At 41.3% G+C, this 14,424-nt stretch overlaps 1 protein-coding gene across 17 annotated transcripts in view; it reads right to left on the bottom strand.

The window, feature by feature from the left end:
• Nucleotides 1–251: 251 nt before the first annotated feature.
• LOC109469176 (estrogen-related receptor gamma-like) overlaps nt 252–14,424 on the bottom strand; it is a 51,377-nt gene continuing 37,204 nt past the window's right edge. For 14 of the 17 annotated variants that reach the window (XM_019767590.1, XM_019767594.1, XM_019767586.1 and 11 more), the window contains exons 4-10: nt 11,774–11,806; nt 10,535–10,651; nt 9,369–9,491; nt 7,933–8,094; nt 6,581–6,758; nt 6,117–6,208; nt 252–2,833 (exon numbers count right to left, since the gene is read on the bottom strand). In XM_019767590.1, coding sequence (XP_019623149.1) covers nt 2,562–2,833; nt 6,117–6,208; nt 6,581–6,758; nt 7,933–8,094; nt 9,369–9,491; nt 10,535–10,651; nt 11,774–11,806 — 977 coding nt within the window. In that variant the 3' untranslated portion in view covers nt 252–2,561. The remainder of the gene's footprint in view (nt 2,834–6,116; nt 6,209–6,580; nt 6,759–7,932; nt 8,095–9,368; nt 9,492–10,534; nt 10,652–11,773; nt 11,807–14,424) is intronic. The other 3 variants (XM_019767588.1, XM_019767585.1, XM_019767589.1) reach the window with 3 other exon arrangements.

Raw genomic sequence — 14,424 nt, forward strand, 5'->3', positions numbered from 1 at the left:
TTCATAATCAGGAACATCTTGCTTCTAGTTGATATTTCTGCACAAAGCTCGGTAACTGCTTGATGCTTTCGTGCAGATTGCACTGATGCAAACACTGTGTATGACTCCATGTGAGTTGCAGGATGGGTACTCTAGATATTCACCAGATGAATCTATGCTATGAAACAATCACTTCATCACATAATTTAAATCCCCCCATCTCGTCTTCTCCTTTCCAATCAAGCACACAACAACAGACACATTGAGCGGGATAAATCCATAGACACCTTTATTGATAAAACATCTAGTGCTGCGCCTATGTACACAGCATAAAGGACCTTCTGCAATAGAAATGAAAAATCAATCCAAGTGCTGGTGAACACAAGGGCTGTTTTCCACCTAACAGTGAAGATCTCCACAACCATCAACCTGTGTCTAATACAGAAATAGACAGCCAACAGAACTCTACACATTGGAACAGTGGGACTGACGTCTACTGAATCAGATACTCTTTACAGCAGCATTCCTAGCAGAATGGGAGCTGAGGGGCCCCATGTGTTCCCAATCAAATTTCTCCCATCACATTCTCAAAATAAACTCTCCTCTACCTTGATTAAATGTTCTCCCAGTAACAATACCCTTTGCCTGTGGGGCACCCGAGAAGTCCTCTGGCAGGATTGCTGCTTCACAAAACTGGACAAAATTGGACAGACATTTTTCCGTTTTGGACACAACCACCCGAAGAACTTGGGTGCTACATCTGTAACATAGCCATATTCTGAACATTGGTTTGGCTTGGTGTTTACCAATGGTAATAGTATGTCAACTAAGTTTACACATGTCCAAGGATATAGGTAAAGGTATACAATGGCTTCTTCCTATGTAATACTGGGAATATGATATGTAACAAGTAAGAACCACAGGTCCAACACACATCTAGAACAGCTACCATCACAGAAGTTGTACCTACTACAGGGTGATATCCAACATGATCTACCACTAATCAGTGGTTCTACTACAAAACTGGGCTGCCCACAAAACATGGACAGGTTTGTCATGGGAGCAAGTCTCTCTTTCTCTAAAAGATACTTGAATACAAACAATTCAACATTAGAACACTGCATTTGTTTCATCTGATCTGAAGGAACTCTCATCTGAAGGGAACTATGTAAATTTAGAGATTTCACAGTTTCAGTTGATTATAAGAGGGTTTTCTAGTTCTGTTCATATAGTTTCACTTGGGATACTGACTGGATGTATTTGCTGTACATCTGAGCTACCACCTATAAACAAGGAGGACTGATGTATCATCATATGAAGATAGCTTCAGGAAGGTTGACTGTGTTCTTCTTTAGATCTGTCTGAGGTTTCCCAATGGGACTAAGTCACAAAGCCTTGCAACATGATTCAGAAGACATTTGCAGTGAGAGTACAACCGAGGACAATTCCTGACGTCATGACTTAGTTTGTCATAAAAACATTCTTTCTGATCAGAGGAAAAATGTCTTTGTTGGGAAAACATTCATTGTGTAATGAATGTTGTGACCTGGTATGTAACAACCATTGCCACAACACTATGCATAGCTACAGTACCAACATGTGGAGTTCAACAACAACAACAACAACAACAAATATAAATCTGTTCTTTATAAATAATATAATAACAAAGTATACATCATCTTTCAGCATATAACATTGGCACAAACCCACTACTTCACATACAGTAAACAATATCAAAATCTTGCTTTGTGACACAACTGGCTATGTACAAGCTTCAGTTCAATACAGCATCATAGATCAGCAATAATGAAGAAAATCATAATCGTGCAGAGTAGTACCAAATGTATAAACTGCAAAGAAAGCCAATATTCATCTTCAACACATTAAAAATCATATTCTACTGATTTAGGGAATTCTGTACATTAAATCACTCTTAAAACTCTCCATACCCAGATATCAAGGAAATAATTACATTCTCTACGAGCACCATGTACAACACAAGCAATCCAAGTATAAATAACAATGTCATTCAATCAGCAGATCTTTACAAATTATAAACACTTATGAAAAAGGGTAAACACAATATGTCCTTCTAAAATGATTTGTTTCAGCTGAAGTAAAATGTCTATTCCTGCATAGTTCCGGCTTCACTCTTGCAGAAACACAATATAAACATCTCAAACTCTGCAAGAATGGCTACTGCAAGATGGTTGAGCCCAGAAACTGTAGAAGGTTTGGGAGACAAGCTTTACCCAAATGTACCTCCATCCAGAATCCAGGCAGAACCTGGCAGTGCTTCCATTGGGGTTAACTAGTGTGACCCATCTTCAACCTTTTCCCACTCATGCTCATCTCATGCCATATTGTTTGGGGGGGGGGGGACAAAGATGTACACCAAGACTAGAGCGTCTCTCTGTTTTCAGCTTCAATTGAAAACCAACAGTTACATCTTGTGTGAGTTGCATTGGTCAGGACACAGAAGAAATTTGCCAAGCCAGGATAAAACCTATTCACTACTCAAAGATAAAAATTAATCCTTATGCTGCCTGGTCAAAGTTCAAGGATGGTTCCCTATGCAGTAACTAGTACATCTTTTTACACACAACTTCTGATATCTTGGCATCAAGCATCTCTAGGAACAGCTTGTGCATGGGGACCTGGCCTTCCATCTTGATGGTGTAGAAGTGTTGCACGGCTTTGGTGGCGACTTCCCTGAGTAGCGGCAGCATCATGAGGATCTTACCGATGCGGCGGGAGTCAGAAGGATGGGCGTTAAGGTCGTGGTCCTGGAGAGCATCATGGAGGACATCCTGTAACTTCTGTACTGCCTCATGGTCTTCAACATACACAGAATCTGAAACAGAACAACTTCTCATTAATACAGTGCTGATTAACATCAAACATTACAGGATTACAATGGCCAAGCAGAGATCATTGTTCAGAAATCCACTTGTTTCGTTTGGACACCCTTAGAGATCACATGTAATAGCATACACTTGGATGTGTGCTGTGAAGCCTTGCATAAGGACAGCACAGAGCCATGCATGGAATTGCACACAATGCTTTTCTTGGGACAGTGGTTGTGATTTTAGAACTTTGTATATGTATCCTGGTTACAAGGTCATTTCTTGTGCAATCATAATCTTCCAAGGAGACAGACCTCTTACAAGTCAGACTATACAATCATGTATCTACACCTCCCAACTTTCCACTGTGTCTCTTCAGATTTAACAAGGAGATTAGTGGTATTAAGAGCCTCTGAGCTTAAAGTACACGACTGCAGTCTGATAAGGGAAAGTGGATAGAATCCAACTAGTTTTGACTGAAGAAGTAACACCTATACTTTATAAATTTAGTTTCAGTTCTGATGAATTCTTTGATGATGATTGCATTAAGGCATTGCAATGATGAGTCATCTCTGAAATGGAGCTCCATCAAAAGTAGCCTGAAAACACAAGTTCCTTTAATGCCCCATAGCAGGATAAAAGTAGCAGTTTTTAATCCAGCACGTGGCACCCTGCACTTTCCACCAAAAGGGAAAATTTATGATCACTTTCAGCTCCAGAGACAAAGTGGCTATCCATCTGTATCATCTCACAGCAGACAGTGGAATGTATGTCACATCATAAAATTGCCCGTTTCTTCCTCTCTATCTCTTCTTTTTATCTCCCACACACTGAGCCATCTTCTTGTTTTTGTCTGCAACCTGTCATAATTGATGTATATGGACGGCCAGCAGGAAGTTATCCCAGGGCAGGCACTCCCACAACATCTCTGCACTTCTCTGTGCCCAGATTGGCTGGGAGGTGTTTTTAGAGGCAGGCTGGAGTACCAGGAATGGATCATAGGGAGCAGCACTGACACAGGTGGCAGCATCTCCTGATAACAGCTGGTACTGCAGCCTGAACAATGCTGGCTCATTGTAGTCAGCAACATGGTTACATAATGTTAAAAGTTTAGGATCACCCCAAAATCAAGGCTCTGTTCAGACATTTTACATGTTTCACAAAGTTGCCAACTTGATCTGATCTGTAGATTTTTGCTACGGGGAAATTGATGGCTGAAAGTTGCAGGGCAGCCCCTCACATCCATCATAGCAGACAAAGTTCTGATTGTCCAATAACCAATATCATCAGGGGTTTTGTCTCTCTGTGTTTTTATAAGAAAAGCTGGAGCTCAGAAAATAACACCTTCCACAGTCAACATTGGTGAGGATTGAGTATTAGCAGCTATCAAACCAGACAGAGAGCGGTGGACAAACAAGATGTATCTATCCACCAACATGATCAGAAAGTGCACTTCCGACTTAACATGTCATTTCTGGTTACCTTGTTGGACACCATATTGACAGGAAAGTAAAACAGGCTGCTCTCATATTGATTTAATTCCTGAGCTCTTAGAGGCAGCTGTAACCTAATATGGACAGATATCATCAGATCTCACTTGGACAACAATTTATAACTTGCAGAGTGGCAAAGATAATACATCTTGGGAACCGAAGGCAAGATATGGCAGATGGAAAGAGAACTCTGCAGCGGCTAATAGATATTGAATATGGTGCAGGTAGAGAAAATTACATGGGTTTCAAGGAATCCTGCCAGAAGATTGATGACATATAATTTTGAGCCACCAATTTTAAAATCAACAGATTGCATAGAACGGATGATTTTGACAGCCCGCAGGGGAAAGTATAGGGGATGATAAAGAGCACTGCAACTGGTAATAAAGATACTATGTGGTTTTTGTGGTTTGAAATTGCATCACCAGCAAGCAAAGCCTCCTGCGGTCTTTCTTGGTGGTGATTTATGATAGGAATAGAGCAGGAACTTGTCTGTAGTGCAGGGTTAGGCTATAATGCACTTCAGGTAATGCTATCAAGCCCACGACCCTTCAACCCTCCCTATCCATCAACTCTGCAGCCAGAAAATCAATGGTGATAACAATGCTGTGCCTTGAACTCCCAACAAGGAGGTGTGACTTGGGCACGCCAGGGCATCTTCATTAAACACAGGGTTCCTGTAGATCAGCCCAGCCATTTTCAATGGGGAAAAGGCCATAGAAAATAAATGGATTCCTTCCATCTTTGCGCACGTGGCCATACAGGCGGGAGACAGCAAGCGTTCCGCTTCAGATCACTTGCACAGAGACAACAGAAACTTGGGAAATTTCACCTAGGTACCTGGAAGCAAAGCCTTCCTTTCAGTCAGCGAATCCTTTTCCTCACGATTACAAGAGTATGAGTAATGCCCCAAATACATTCCTAATATTTTATGGAAACTGTCCAAGCCATACATGGCCTAACACAACCTTATCATGCTCTGTGCAGGGCCCACTAATGGCAACAACAATGCTGTGCCTTGATCCTGTGACCCAGATCGTACATCCCGTGGCACCTTCAGCAAACTCATCATGCCAGGGTTCAGCCAACACACTTCTTGTCACAGTTTCATACATCAGTCCTGACTCTCACAGACGGAGGAAATGTGAAGTATCAGACTGATGTCAGTGTCGGAGTTTTGGATCAATACTGACTTCTTCGGTAACTCTCCCATTTGAGACTTCAAACAAACTGTATCACATCCATAACATCCATAACATTACACACTGCTCTGTCCTTTATCAATTATGTATGCAGTTTACTTGTATGGAAAAACAACATGTTGTTAGATGTGCTGATGTCCCACTACAAGTAGAGTTGAATGCTATTGAGCTATCGTTCTTCACTGCATAGAGAGTCAACTGAGCAGTTTTCTCAACAAGTCCAAAGCTAGCAATCTAAAGTCAACATCAAAGAGTTTGCATCAATGACAATACTTTCCACTTGTCATAATTCATGGTAGAATTTGAGATTCACTGACCAAACCTTTTCTGCCTTAACTATCCAGACAGGGTGCAGATAAAAACAGACAAAGGGTGCACAAAACCCCCCACATTTATTTAGAAGAGCTAATCTTGTAAGTGCTATGTCATTTTGATGACCATTTCCCCATTCTGCAAAATCCTCCTGCATTATATGCAAACCTTTACTATGCAATTTGCCTGTCCTGTTTGCTATTCAATACAGGACCTCAGGAAATCACATGCAGCAGCATACAAATATCTAGGTCATGGACTACAGAGAAAGGGCATGTCCTGACCTGAGTTGAGGAGTGCCATGGCCTTCAGCACCACAAACTCCTCCTTCTCCACTCCCAGGGCCTTCAGCCTCCCCACCAGCCGCAGGATGTGCCTGTACCAAACACAGCAGGACAGTGTTACCACTCATGCAGGACAGTGTTACCACTCATCACACACTTGCACGAAGCTTGCACATCCATGCTATGACTACATAATTTCAAAATAATAGCACTATTATATTATTTTCTTCCCAAAATCTAAAAACCTCTTCAACTTCCATGCTTTCTGCAAATGTATCTAAATGTGTAGCATGAGGTTCATGATGTGATCCTTTCACAGAGTGTATGGCATAGGATGGCAACATGTCTACTGATATAAATTTTGAGTGAAGACTCTCAGTTTATGTCTTACCTCCTGTACATTGTTTTTGCACATATACGTACTAGGCTGTAGACTACAGTAAAAGAGGAAAATAGGAGCAGACCTGCTGAGCTCCTCCAGGCCTGCAGCCCGGGACTGCTCCTCGTCAATGATGTAGTCCTCTGCAAACACCAGGCGGGAGTCGTAGTGCAGGGAGCGGAAGGCCAGCCCCAGGATGAGGATCTCCATCCAGCCGCTCTGCAGCAGGCTCATTTGGTCACTTAATGACAGGTTGGAGAAGCCTGCAGAAGGGAACACAGATGTGAGAAACGTTTGTGGGGGATATTATCATGAGCATTTCTGAACCAAAACTGGAAGTATGGACAATTTACATGTCACACCATTGTTTTAATTGTCTCTGTGCTTCAACTTGTGACTCATTGAGGCCTTAATTCAGGGAGTTCTTGGATTATAAAAAAAACACTGTATTAAATACATGTTAAAAGTAGAAGTATCTTGTCGTCATTCACAGGACTATAAGCTGATTGACCAATAAAATCTGATTGTCCAAAGAACAATTTGCTTAAGTGTCTTAAGTCCTGATATGTTCCATTATACAGGATAATAATTGGGTCAAAAGCTGAACAAGATATTCTTCATACAAATTAATCACATGGCCCAGGTACTAGGTATTCATATGAAAGCATGGCTCCTCATACATAATACCAATATTTTGGCATGAAATGTATCCACTCAACTCAGGGTGAGCTCATCCTACAAAAATTAACTTTGTGTCACTGCATGACAACAAAAGCTTACCTACAGAAGACTCGGCTTCATTTCCACACAGCATTACTATGACTTAGCTCCCTGTAGAAGTTATTTTTGTCCATGGCAGGGGGTTACAAAGCCTCTACACAGCAGCTTTCAGAAAACCCAAAGTATCTTATCCCGGAAGGGTAGTGTAAGCCCCAATAACTACAGTAAGTCCCTCTACTGAAAAGCTCTCTACCTGGATATCGTCTCATTTCAGACCCAAGGATACTATCCAAAAATCCCAGGCTAAAGGGGCTAGATTACATGAAAACCTCTTAAGTAAGCCGTGGGTTTCCATAGGTCTGAACTCCCGTGTGTGGACCAGGCAGAGGAGATTGCATTTGGGAACAAAGTGGCTGGCTTGGTTGACATTCCACATGCGCAAACTCCTCACCCCATGCGAAAGGTTGGGATGGCAGGACCTCAAGAAATTTCATACATACTACTTAGGTATGGTATTTCTGCGACCCAGTTTGACTTGTTGTGACTAACCATGGTGCTGAAACGTCAGCTGCTGGTAGCAGTTATCAAGTCACCAAACTTGATGCTGCCGTTTAAGACCACATTAGTCTGATATGATTAACAAAACACCTAAGTTCTTTGCTACAAATCAGTCATATTCCAAACAAAACTCAGCCATGTCTTGAATCTACATGTTACCTGGTATGTGCTTTGCCCATCCAATGATGACCACTAGTTCCCGGTCTGCCAGGTCACATAACGTGGTCAGAGTCTTCAGCTCACTGTCTGGTGTAGTGGGGTCGGGCATGGCGTACAGCTTCTCAGGCTCAGCCACCATCAGGTGGGCAACAATCTTGTTCACTGGACAAGAGACAGTGACAGAAGAAGGTGGAATAAGTCATTCCTGTACAATTGTCGCTTTTCACGGGTAAAGGCATTCTTTTAGTATGTTATACAGTGAAAGTCAGTAAAAGGCATCTAGGAGAAGAGAAGGTGGTTATGTTGATGAGATCAGGTGACTGGCAGGACTGAATCTTCCCCAGAAAGGATCTCTTGGTAAGCAGGTTAATGAAAATGTCTATAGTAAAGCTGATGTTAGTATTAGAGTCTTACAGTGTCATTGGCTGAGAAGCTCAGCAAAACAGAAGCAAGGCAAAAGATAAGATGGTTTTAAGGATTCAATTATGAAGCTGAGTGCAACTGCTAAGTAAGTATGAGCAGACTTCTATGTGACTGAATTTTGAGCTGGCAGACTGAAGTAAGTGATGCTGAGATGCAGTTAAGGGCTGAGCACCAAATTGCCAAGAAGACTGTCTAAAATAAGACTTTTTGAAGTATGAAGAGGAAGGTTGGAGAGTTTCTCCAGCATGTGGGATAAGGGCCAGGGACGTGCAACTGTTAGCAGTGTTGATGGGTCTGCTCCGACTTTATCAGATTTGGTTACTGTTGACATCTTCTTCTTCCCCCAAGGAAATCTTGTACAGATATGAAGGGAAACATCTAACGATAGATTTGGAATACTAATGCCAGCATCCTTGCAGGGAAGCCAATTTTTACTCTGGTGCTGATGAATAGTGGGAATATGATTTAGACCATTATGCTAATTCTGCCTTGTTTCTTTGTAGATCAAAGCACAAATCAATTCAATACTGCACAAAGTAGGTCCCGTGACCCTATCGAGTTAGTATACCACCCACCGCCCAAACTATGGGAAGTCTCTCATTGTCTGTACAGAACAGAATTTCAACATCTAACCACCGAACCTCCCTTATTGCACAGGTGCCTGTTTTGTCAAAATAGCTCAGCAAAGGTCAGCATGTGAGTCAACTTAATTTTATCTGCTGAAGGGAAGGTGAATTGCTGTCAGTACAGGGAATTACTCCTTATGGGAATCTTAAGGAGCACTCGTGGCAGGAGCAATCATCCCAAGACATCTTGATGGGCTCATGCAGTCAGCTTTAAAATGTCTAAGTGCATTCTGCAATCAGAGATGTCTCCTGGTTTAATAATTGATCAGAATGATCGAAAATCCGAGGGATGCACAATGGAGAGTGGAGAAGATCAACTGTTAGTTGCTTGGAAGAGGACAGTTGTAGAAGTGAATAGAACAGTGGTTGACACAGGAAGTGGCTTGCCTTTTCTGCCATGCTGCTTGTGTGAGTTGGTTGGACAAGTGACGACCTGTCGTTTTGTTTTGGTAGCACCGCCCGCTAGCACAAACTTCTTGGGGACAGAATTGTGGACATGTCGCGTGCGGCCTGGAAACGTACATTACAGCACCGAGTCACAAGATGGAATGCATGCAGCACTGCTTCCTGGTATACACCAGTTAATCTGACGGTACTAACGTTAATACACCATTGATTTCTTGATTCAAACACCTGAAATCAATGCTTGCATGTCTGAGCTTCAGTTAACCAGCCTCCCCTGGACAGTGCTGCCAGAAGCAGAATGGCTCCCAGAGCAATTATTTCAGGCAGACAAACACTGCAACAACTCTGACCTGATTTAATTAGCAATTGAATTACAGAGACATGATTAGGAGAAAATAATAAGTCACTGTTAAATCATATCACCTCACATATGACTCTCAGGTCTGTGAGAAACTACAGTCTGTGGTTCAGGAAAGTGGAGAAAATCCCTCCTGGAATATTTGATTTATTTCTTGTTACCATCCTCTCGAAGAAATGCCGTTGGAAAGGATGTATTGATTTTATTTCATTGAATACAAAGTACATAACCAATCTCCATCTACTCCAATGAAATGCTGCATGTGAATTCATATCTGCAGAGCGCAAGATTGCTTACTTTACAGATATCTTTAGGAGGAGAAGGATATGTTGCTTTAAAATCTTAGGCCTCACTGGTTCCAAAACTTCTGAAGAATGTTTGAAGCAATAGAAAACTTTAGATGTTTCATAACAGAAATTATAAAACTACTATAAAAATGGTATGGTTAAATCATTTTAATTTCTATAGATGTCTAGTCATCTATACCTACATGTAGATATGTAGTACAAAGTTGTCTTTACCAAAGGGACAAGTTCTTCAGGTTTTACCTTCAACCTAACCACATGGAAGTATGTTCCATTTAATATCAATCCAATCCTCTTAGCTCTAGCTGGGATTAAAAATGGTCATACAACCACACAATAAATTGAAAGCCCTCAAACCCCAGCATCCAACATTTTGGCACAACAGTAAAAAGTCCTGAAAACCCTGTCAAAGTCTAAAACATCCTTGGCTTGAATCGTTTGTTTAGTGTTAGGACACCAAAACAATAGCAAATACTACTCCTTACCTGGTCCATTGGAGGGCTTTTTAAGTGCTGGAGCTTGTTGGACATATGACGACGGGTCGGCGTCGATTTTGCGTTTGTATTTCTGGCGACCTCCTCGGACTCTGTCCAGTCGTACTCCTATTGGGGCAGAGCAAGAGTTAACATTGTTAGCCGGAAGTTCGCCTGTTCTAGTCATGAGGTGGAAATAAACAATTAGGCTTGTTGTGACAGGTTGTAAACACAACCATGGTAGGCTGGGAAAGGAGAGTCAAAGGGTTAATGTAACTTTTCACAAATGTTTACAAATGCAGCAGGGGGAGGGACACAGATTACATTTTTATGATAAGTTGTTAACACAACCAAGGGTAAGCTGGGAAAAAGATAGTTAAAATGTTAATGTGACGTTTCATTATGGTTCAGGTCCGCTGGGAAATGGAAGCTCTGTGAAATAGCAATGTCACTACACTTCTCGGAAATGTTAGTACCAGATAGTGCAAACATACTTGAGAGCAAGTCACTGTGTGACAAGAAAAACAGGATGTACATTGTTAAATATTCAGGAAGCATGCACCAATGCTCTCTTCTGGGGTGGTCCAAGCGCTCATAAAAACACAGTATATATTCAAGATATTAGTAGATTTCAGCAGAGTTATTTTGGTTCTGTCGTCCTCTTTTTACTGGACAATTCCAGAACCATGCTATAATAATGGTGTGCCCAACTCGATGGGGAGCTTGCTTGAAACTTATGACTGGGGATCAAACCCACGACCCTTTCCACATCAATTGAGCATATTGTCCTTATACATGCCATTGCCATGGATGTGAGATGTGATTGAGGTGGTATATGTGACACAATTGCAATACTGCAATAGAAATCTATCTTTCAAACGGTAGCCTCCACAGATTTCAGTTGTTCCAAGCTCGTGTTGTCCAAATGAGCCAACACGAGTTGTTAAGTGCCACCTGTATTACTATTACACTATTGACTAATCATAATTAGTCTCATTGGTGTAATACCTTCATAATTTATTTTTCGACAAATATAAGCAAATCGTATCCCAGTTTGACTAGTAGTAATGGATTATCTAAAAAATGAAATTTTGCATCTCTGTATTGTGGACCATATGTGACAGGTGTGGCTTAAAGGTCATACGGATTTAGTGGCACTGATGATGGATGGTTTGTCTGTTGTCAAATAATTTGCTTACAGTGGAAACAGGAAAAGCAAAGAAATGCCTATAAAACTAAAAGAGTCCCTACCCTCAGGCTGTGGTCGGGGTTTGATCCTCAGTGCTGCATGTGAAACAAATGATTGTAGTAAACCTTGTCCCAAACACCAGGAAAACACCTGCCCCTAGCGTCAAGCCACAAGCATCAAACTTATCATAATAGCAATTTCACTTCACATTGCACAAAAGATTGAGCTGCAATGTTATAGATGTAGATATTAAGAAGGCCAAAAGCATGCAGTTGCAGCCTGAAAGATTGGTCTCTGATGCCATGGCATTTGGATCTGTACACAGAATGTAAACACTATTGAATTTGTGTGTATGACTACGACTGCTCTTGTGAAGACCTGATGTGACTGAAAATGCTATTGGCTTGGGTGTATATTAGAAGAATTTAGTCAGAGCAAAAGTCTGATATATGCAGCAATAATACAGGAGAGACTTCATGCTGGCAGAATAAATAGCTTTGCAAGACAAACGAAAGGTTTCTGTACTTCACAATACACAATGGAAGAATGAGATTGCTGATGGAAGTCTGGGAGTTGTGCTGATTTCTTTTCTGTTGACATTTGGAGTACTAACATGTTTCATGGTAACAATGCTTATACCAACACCACTAGATAACATGGTGACCATAAAGCTTTGCACATATATACACTTTTGCTGTTATTGTGTTTACTTCTCAGTGTCTTTGTACCATGAAGAGGGTACTGTTTATAAAGCACCTGCTCTGAAGGACTGCCTGGCTCCTGTGGAGCATGACAAGATTATTTATCACCCCTTTTGCATGACCCATAACCAATGTGTGCACAAGGTTAGTGTACATAGCCTGGCAGATGACAGCCTCTTTAGACCCTGTTGGCCTATCTAAATACAAAGTTGCCAAAACTGGAGCAAAAGTAGCTCTTGTCCTTTGAAAGGTTATTAGGTTACAGTGCTAGACAAGTTCCATTGTGTGAAGGGTTCTAAAAGCTGCTCTCTATCACTTTATGACTCTGACCCATAAAAGAAATATGCAGCCTGAGGGTAAATGAGGAAATGTATCTATAACATTACTACTTCTACAAGAAATTAAACACACAATATACATGATTTTACTACCCAGATGGACAGCAGGGAAAAGCAGCTGCAGTAACACAAAGGGTAGTTACAAGATATGGGTCACCAGTGAGCACTATCACAAGGTGTGAGCAACTGTAGCTGGATTGATGGAGGATCAGCATGGTGTATGGTGACTTGTTCTACCAGCTAGAATGGATGGCAGCTAGGCAGTAGGCTGGCAGCAGGGATACAGTATGCATGACCATTTGCCAAGGACACCTATTAAAGTGGGCTATAAGTTAGCTTCAAAGGGATGTGGAGAGACCTATGCTAAGAGGAGATAGATACTGTTTGATGTGTTCCTTGCTATCATACTCACTGCAGCACAATATCACCAGTCCATTCCTGTAGCTTTTAAAGCCATGCTTTAGACTCGCATCCTGTCCATAACATAACCCTTTACATCCGGCAGTGGTCACTAAATTCAGACTTGGAAAATGTTCTCATTCCCGGTGATTTTGCAGAAGCGACAAGACTAAACCGCATCCACTCGGCCACAATAACATTATTTGACAAATGAACAAATAGTCAACAAACAACATGACCCATTGCCTATTGCTGTGACAGTCATGTTGTTATTTCTGAACACTGGTACATTAAGCATATTGGAGTTAAACCTTCTCAAATGTGTTTTGTAGAAATTTGTAAAATAGAGAATGATTCTGATCTGTTAAATGTACTTACTTTGTCCAGATCTGGCATTAAGTTCATAGTTGTTATTTTGTTACTGTGAAACCTATGGATGTCAAATGAAAGCTTGTTTCATTAAAAAAAATACTCCTTGTTCCTTGAAGGCTTTAATGCCAAAATTGTTTGATTCACATTTGGGTTCCCTAGTCAAATTGCATATTAAGCAGACCTGCCCCGAAGGACGTCAATATGAAATAAACCTAGTATCTCCATCCTTGCAGCCTATACTGTAGCTGCTAGGGACAACAAATTTCACTAACACCATTTCTAGAGGATACGTGATAAACAATCTGGAAAACTGTAATATTACCAGTCTGGACATAAAAGTGAGCAAAATTAATTTTAGCAGAAGCCGTTGCCTTTCCCATTTGTTTGGTGCTTACAGCGTAATCTCCTTTCCCAGGCCAGGATTTGGTAGGAATTTATGACAGTGTAGGTGCACATGTTGGTCTGAGGCCTCCCTGTTCCCATTCTGATGCCTGTCTATTACCAGATTAAAGCACAAAGTCAAGGAGGGCAGGCCTTGGTGAGAATAAAAGACTCCCTGGCTGCTAGACCTGTGCTTCTCACCTGGAGATTTCATTACTCCCTTTCTTACCTTGGATGCTATCAGGGGACGGGGGGCAATGCAATCTATTTTTCGACCATGGTGCAATGATACCTACTTAATGATTTCGTTGCTTGGAAGACTTCACTCAATATCTGTAGATCCTTGTGAGAAAAATGGGCATTACGTATGGGTCCCCCAGGTACTTCAACTAGCTTAAAGAGCCTTTTGATGCATATAATGACTAAAACATGCCTCTCTGGAACTTCATAGCAGTCCTACTGTACGCTTATCTGGAGGAGTGGAGGTGGCTTGAGTATGACTTCAAGTGGGAAAATTTCCTT

The sequence above is a fragment of the Branchiostoma belcheri genome, unplaced genomic scaffold, assembly GCF_001625305.1.
Source record: "Branchiostoma belcheri isolate BF01 breed outbred unplaced genomic scaffold, Haploidv18h27 scaffold20, whole genome shotgun sequence".
NCBI classification, from domain to species: Eukaryota; Metazoa; Chordata; class Leptocardii; order Amphioxiformes; family Branchiostomatidae; genus Branchiostoma; species Branchiostoma belcheri.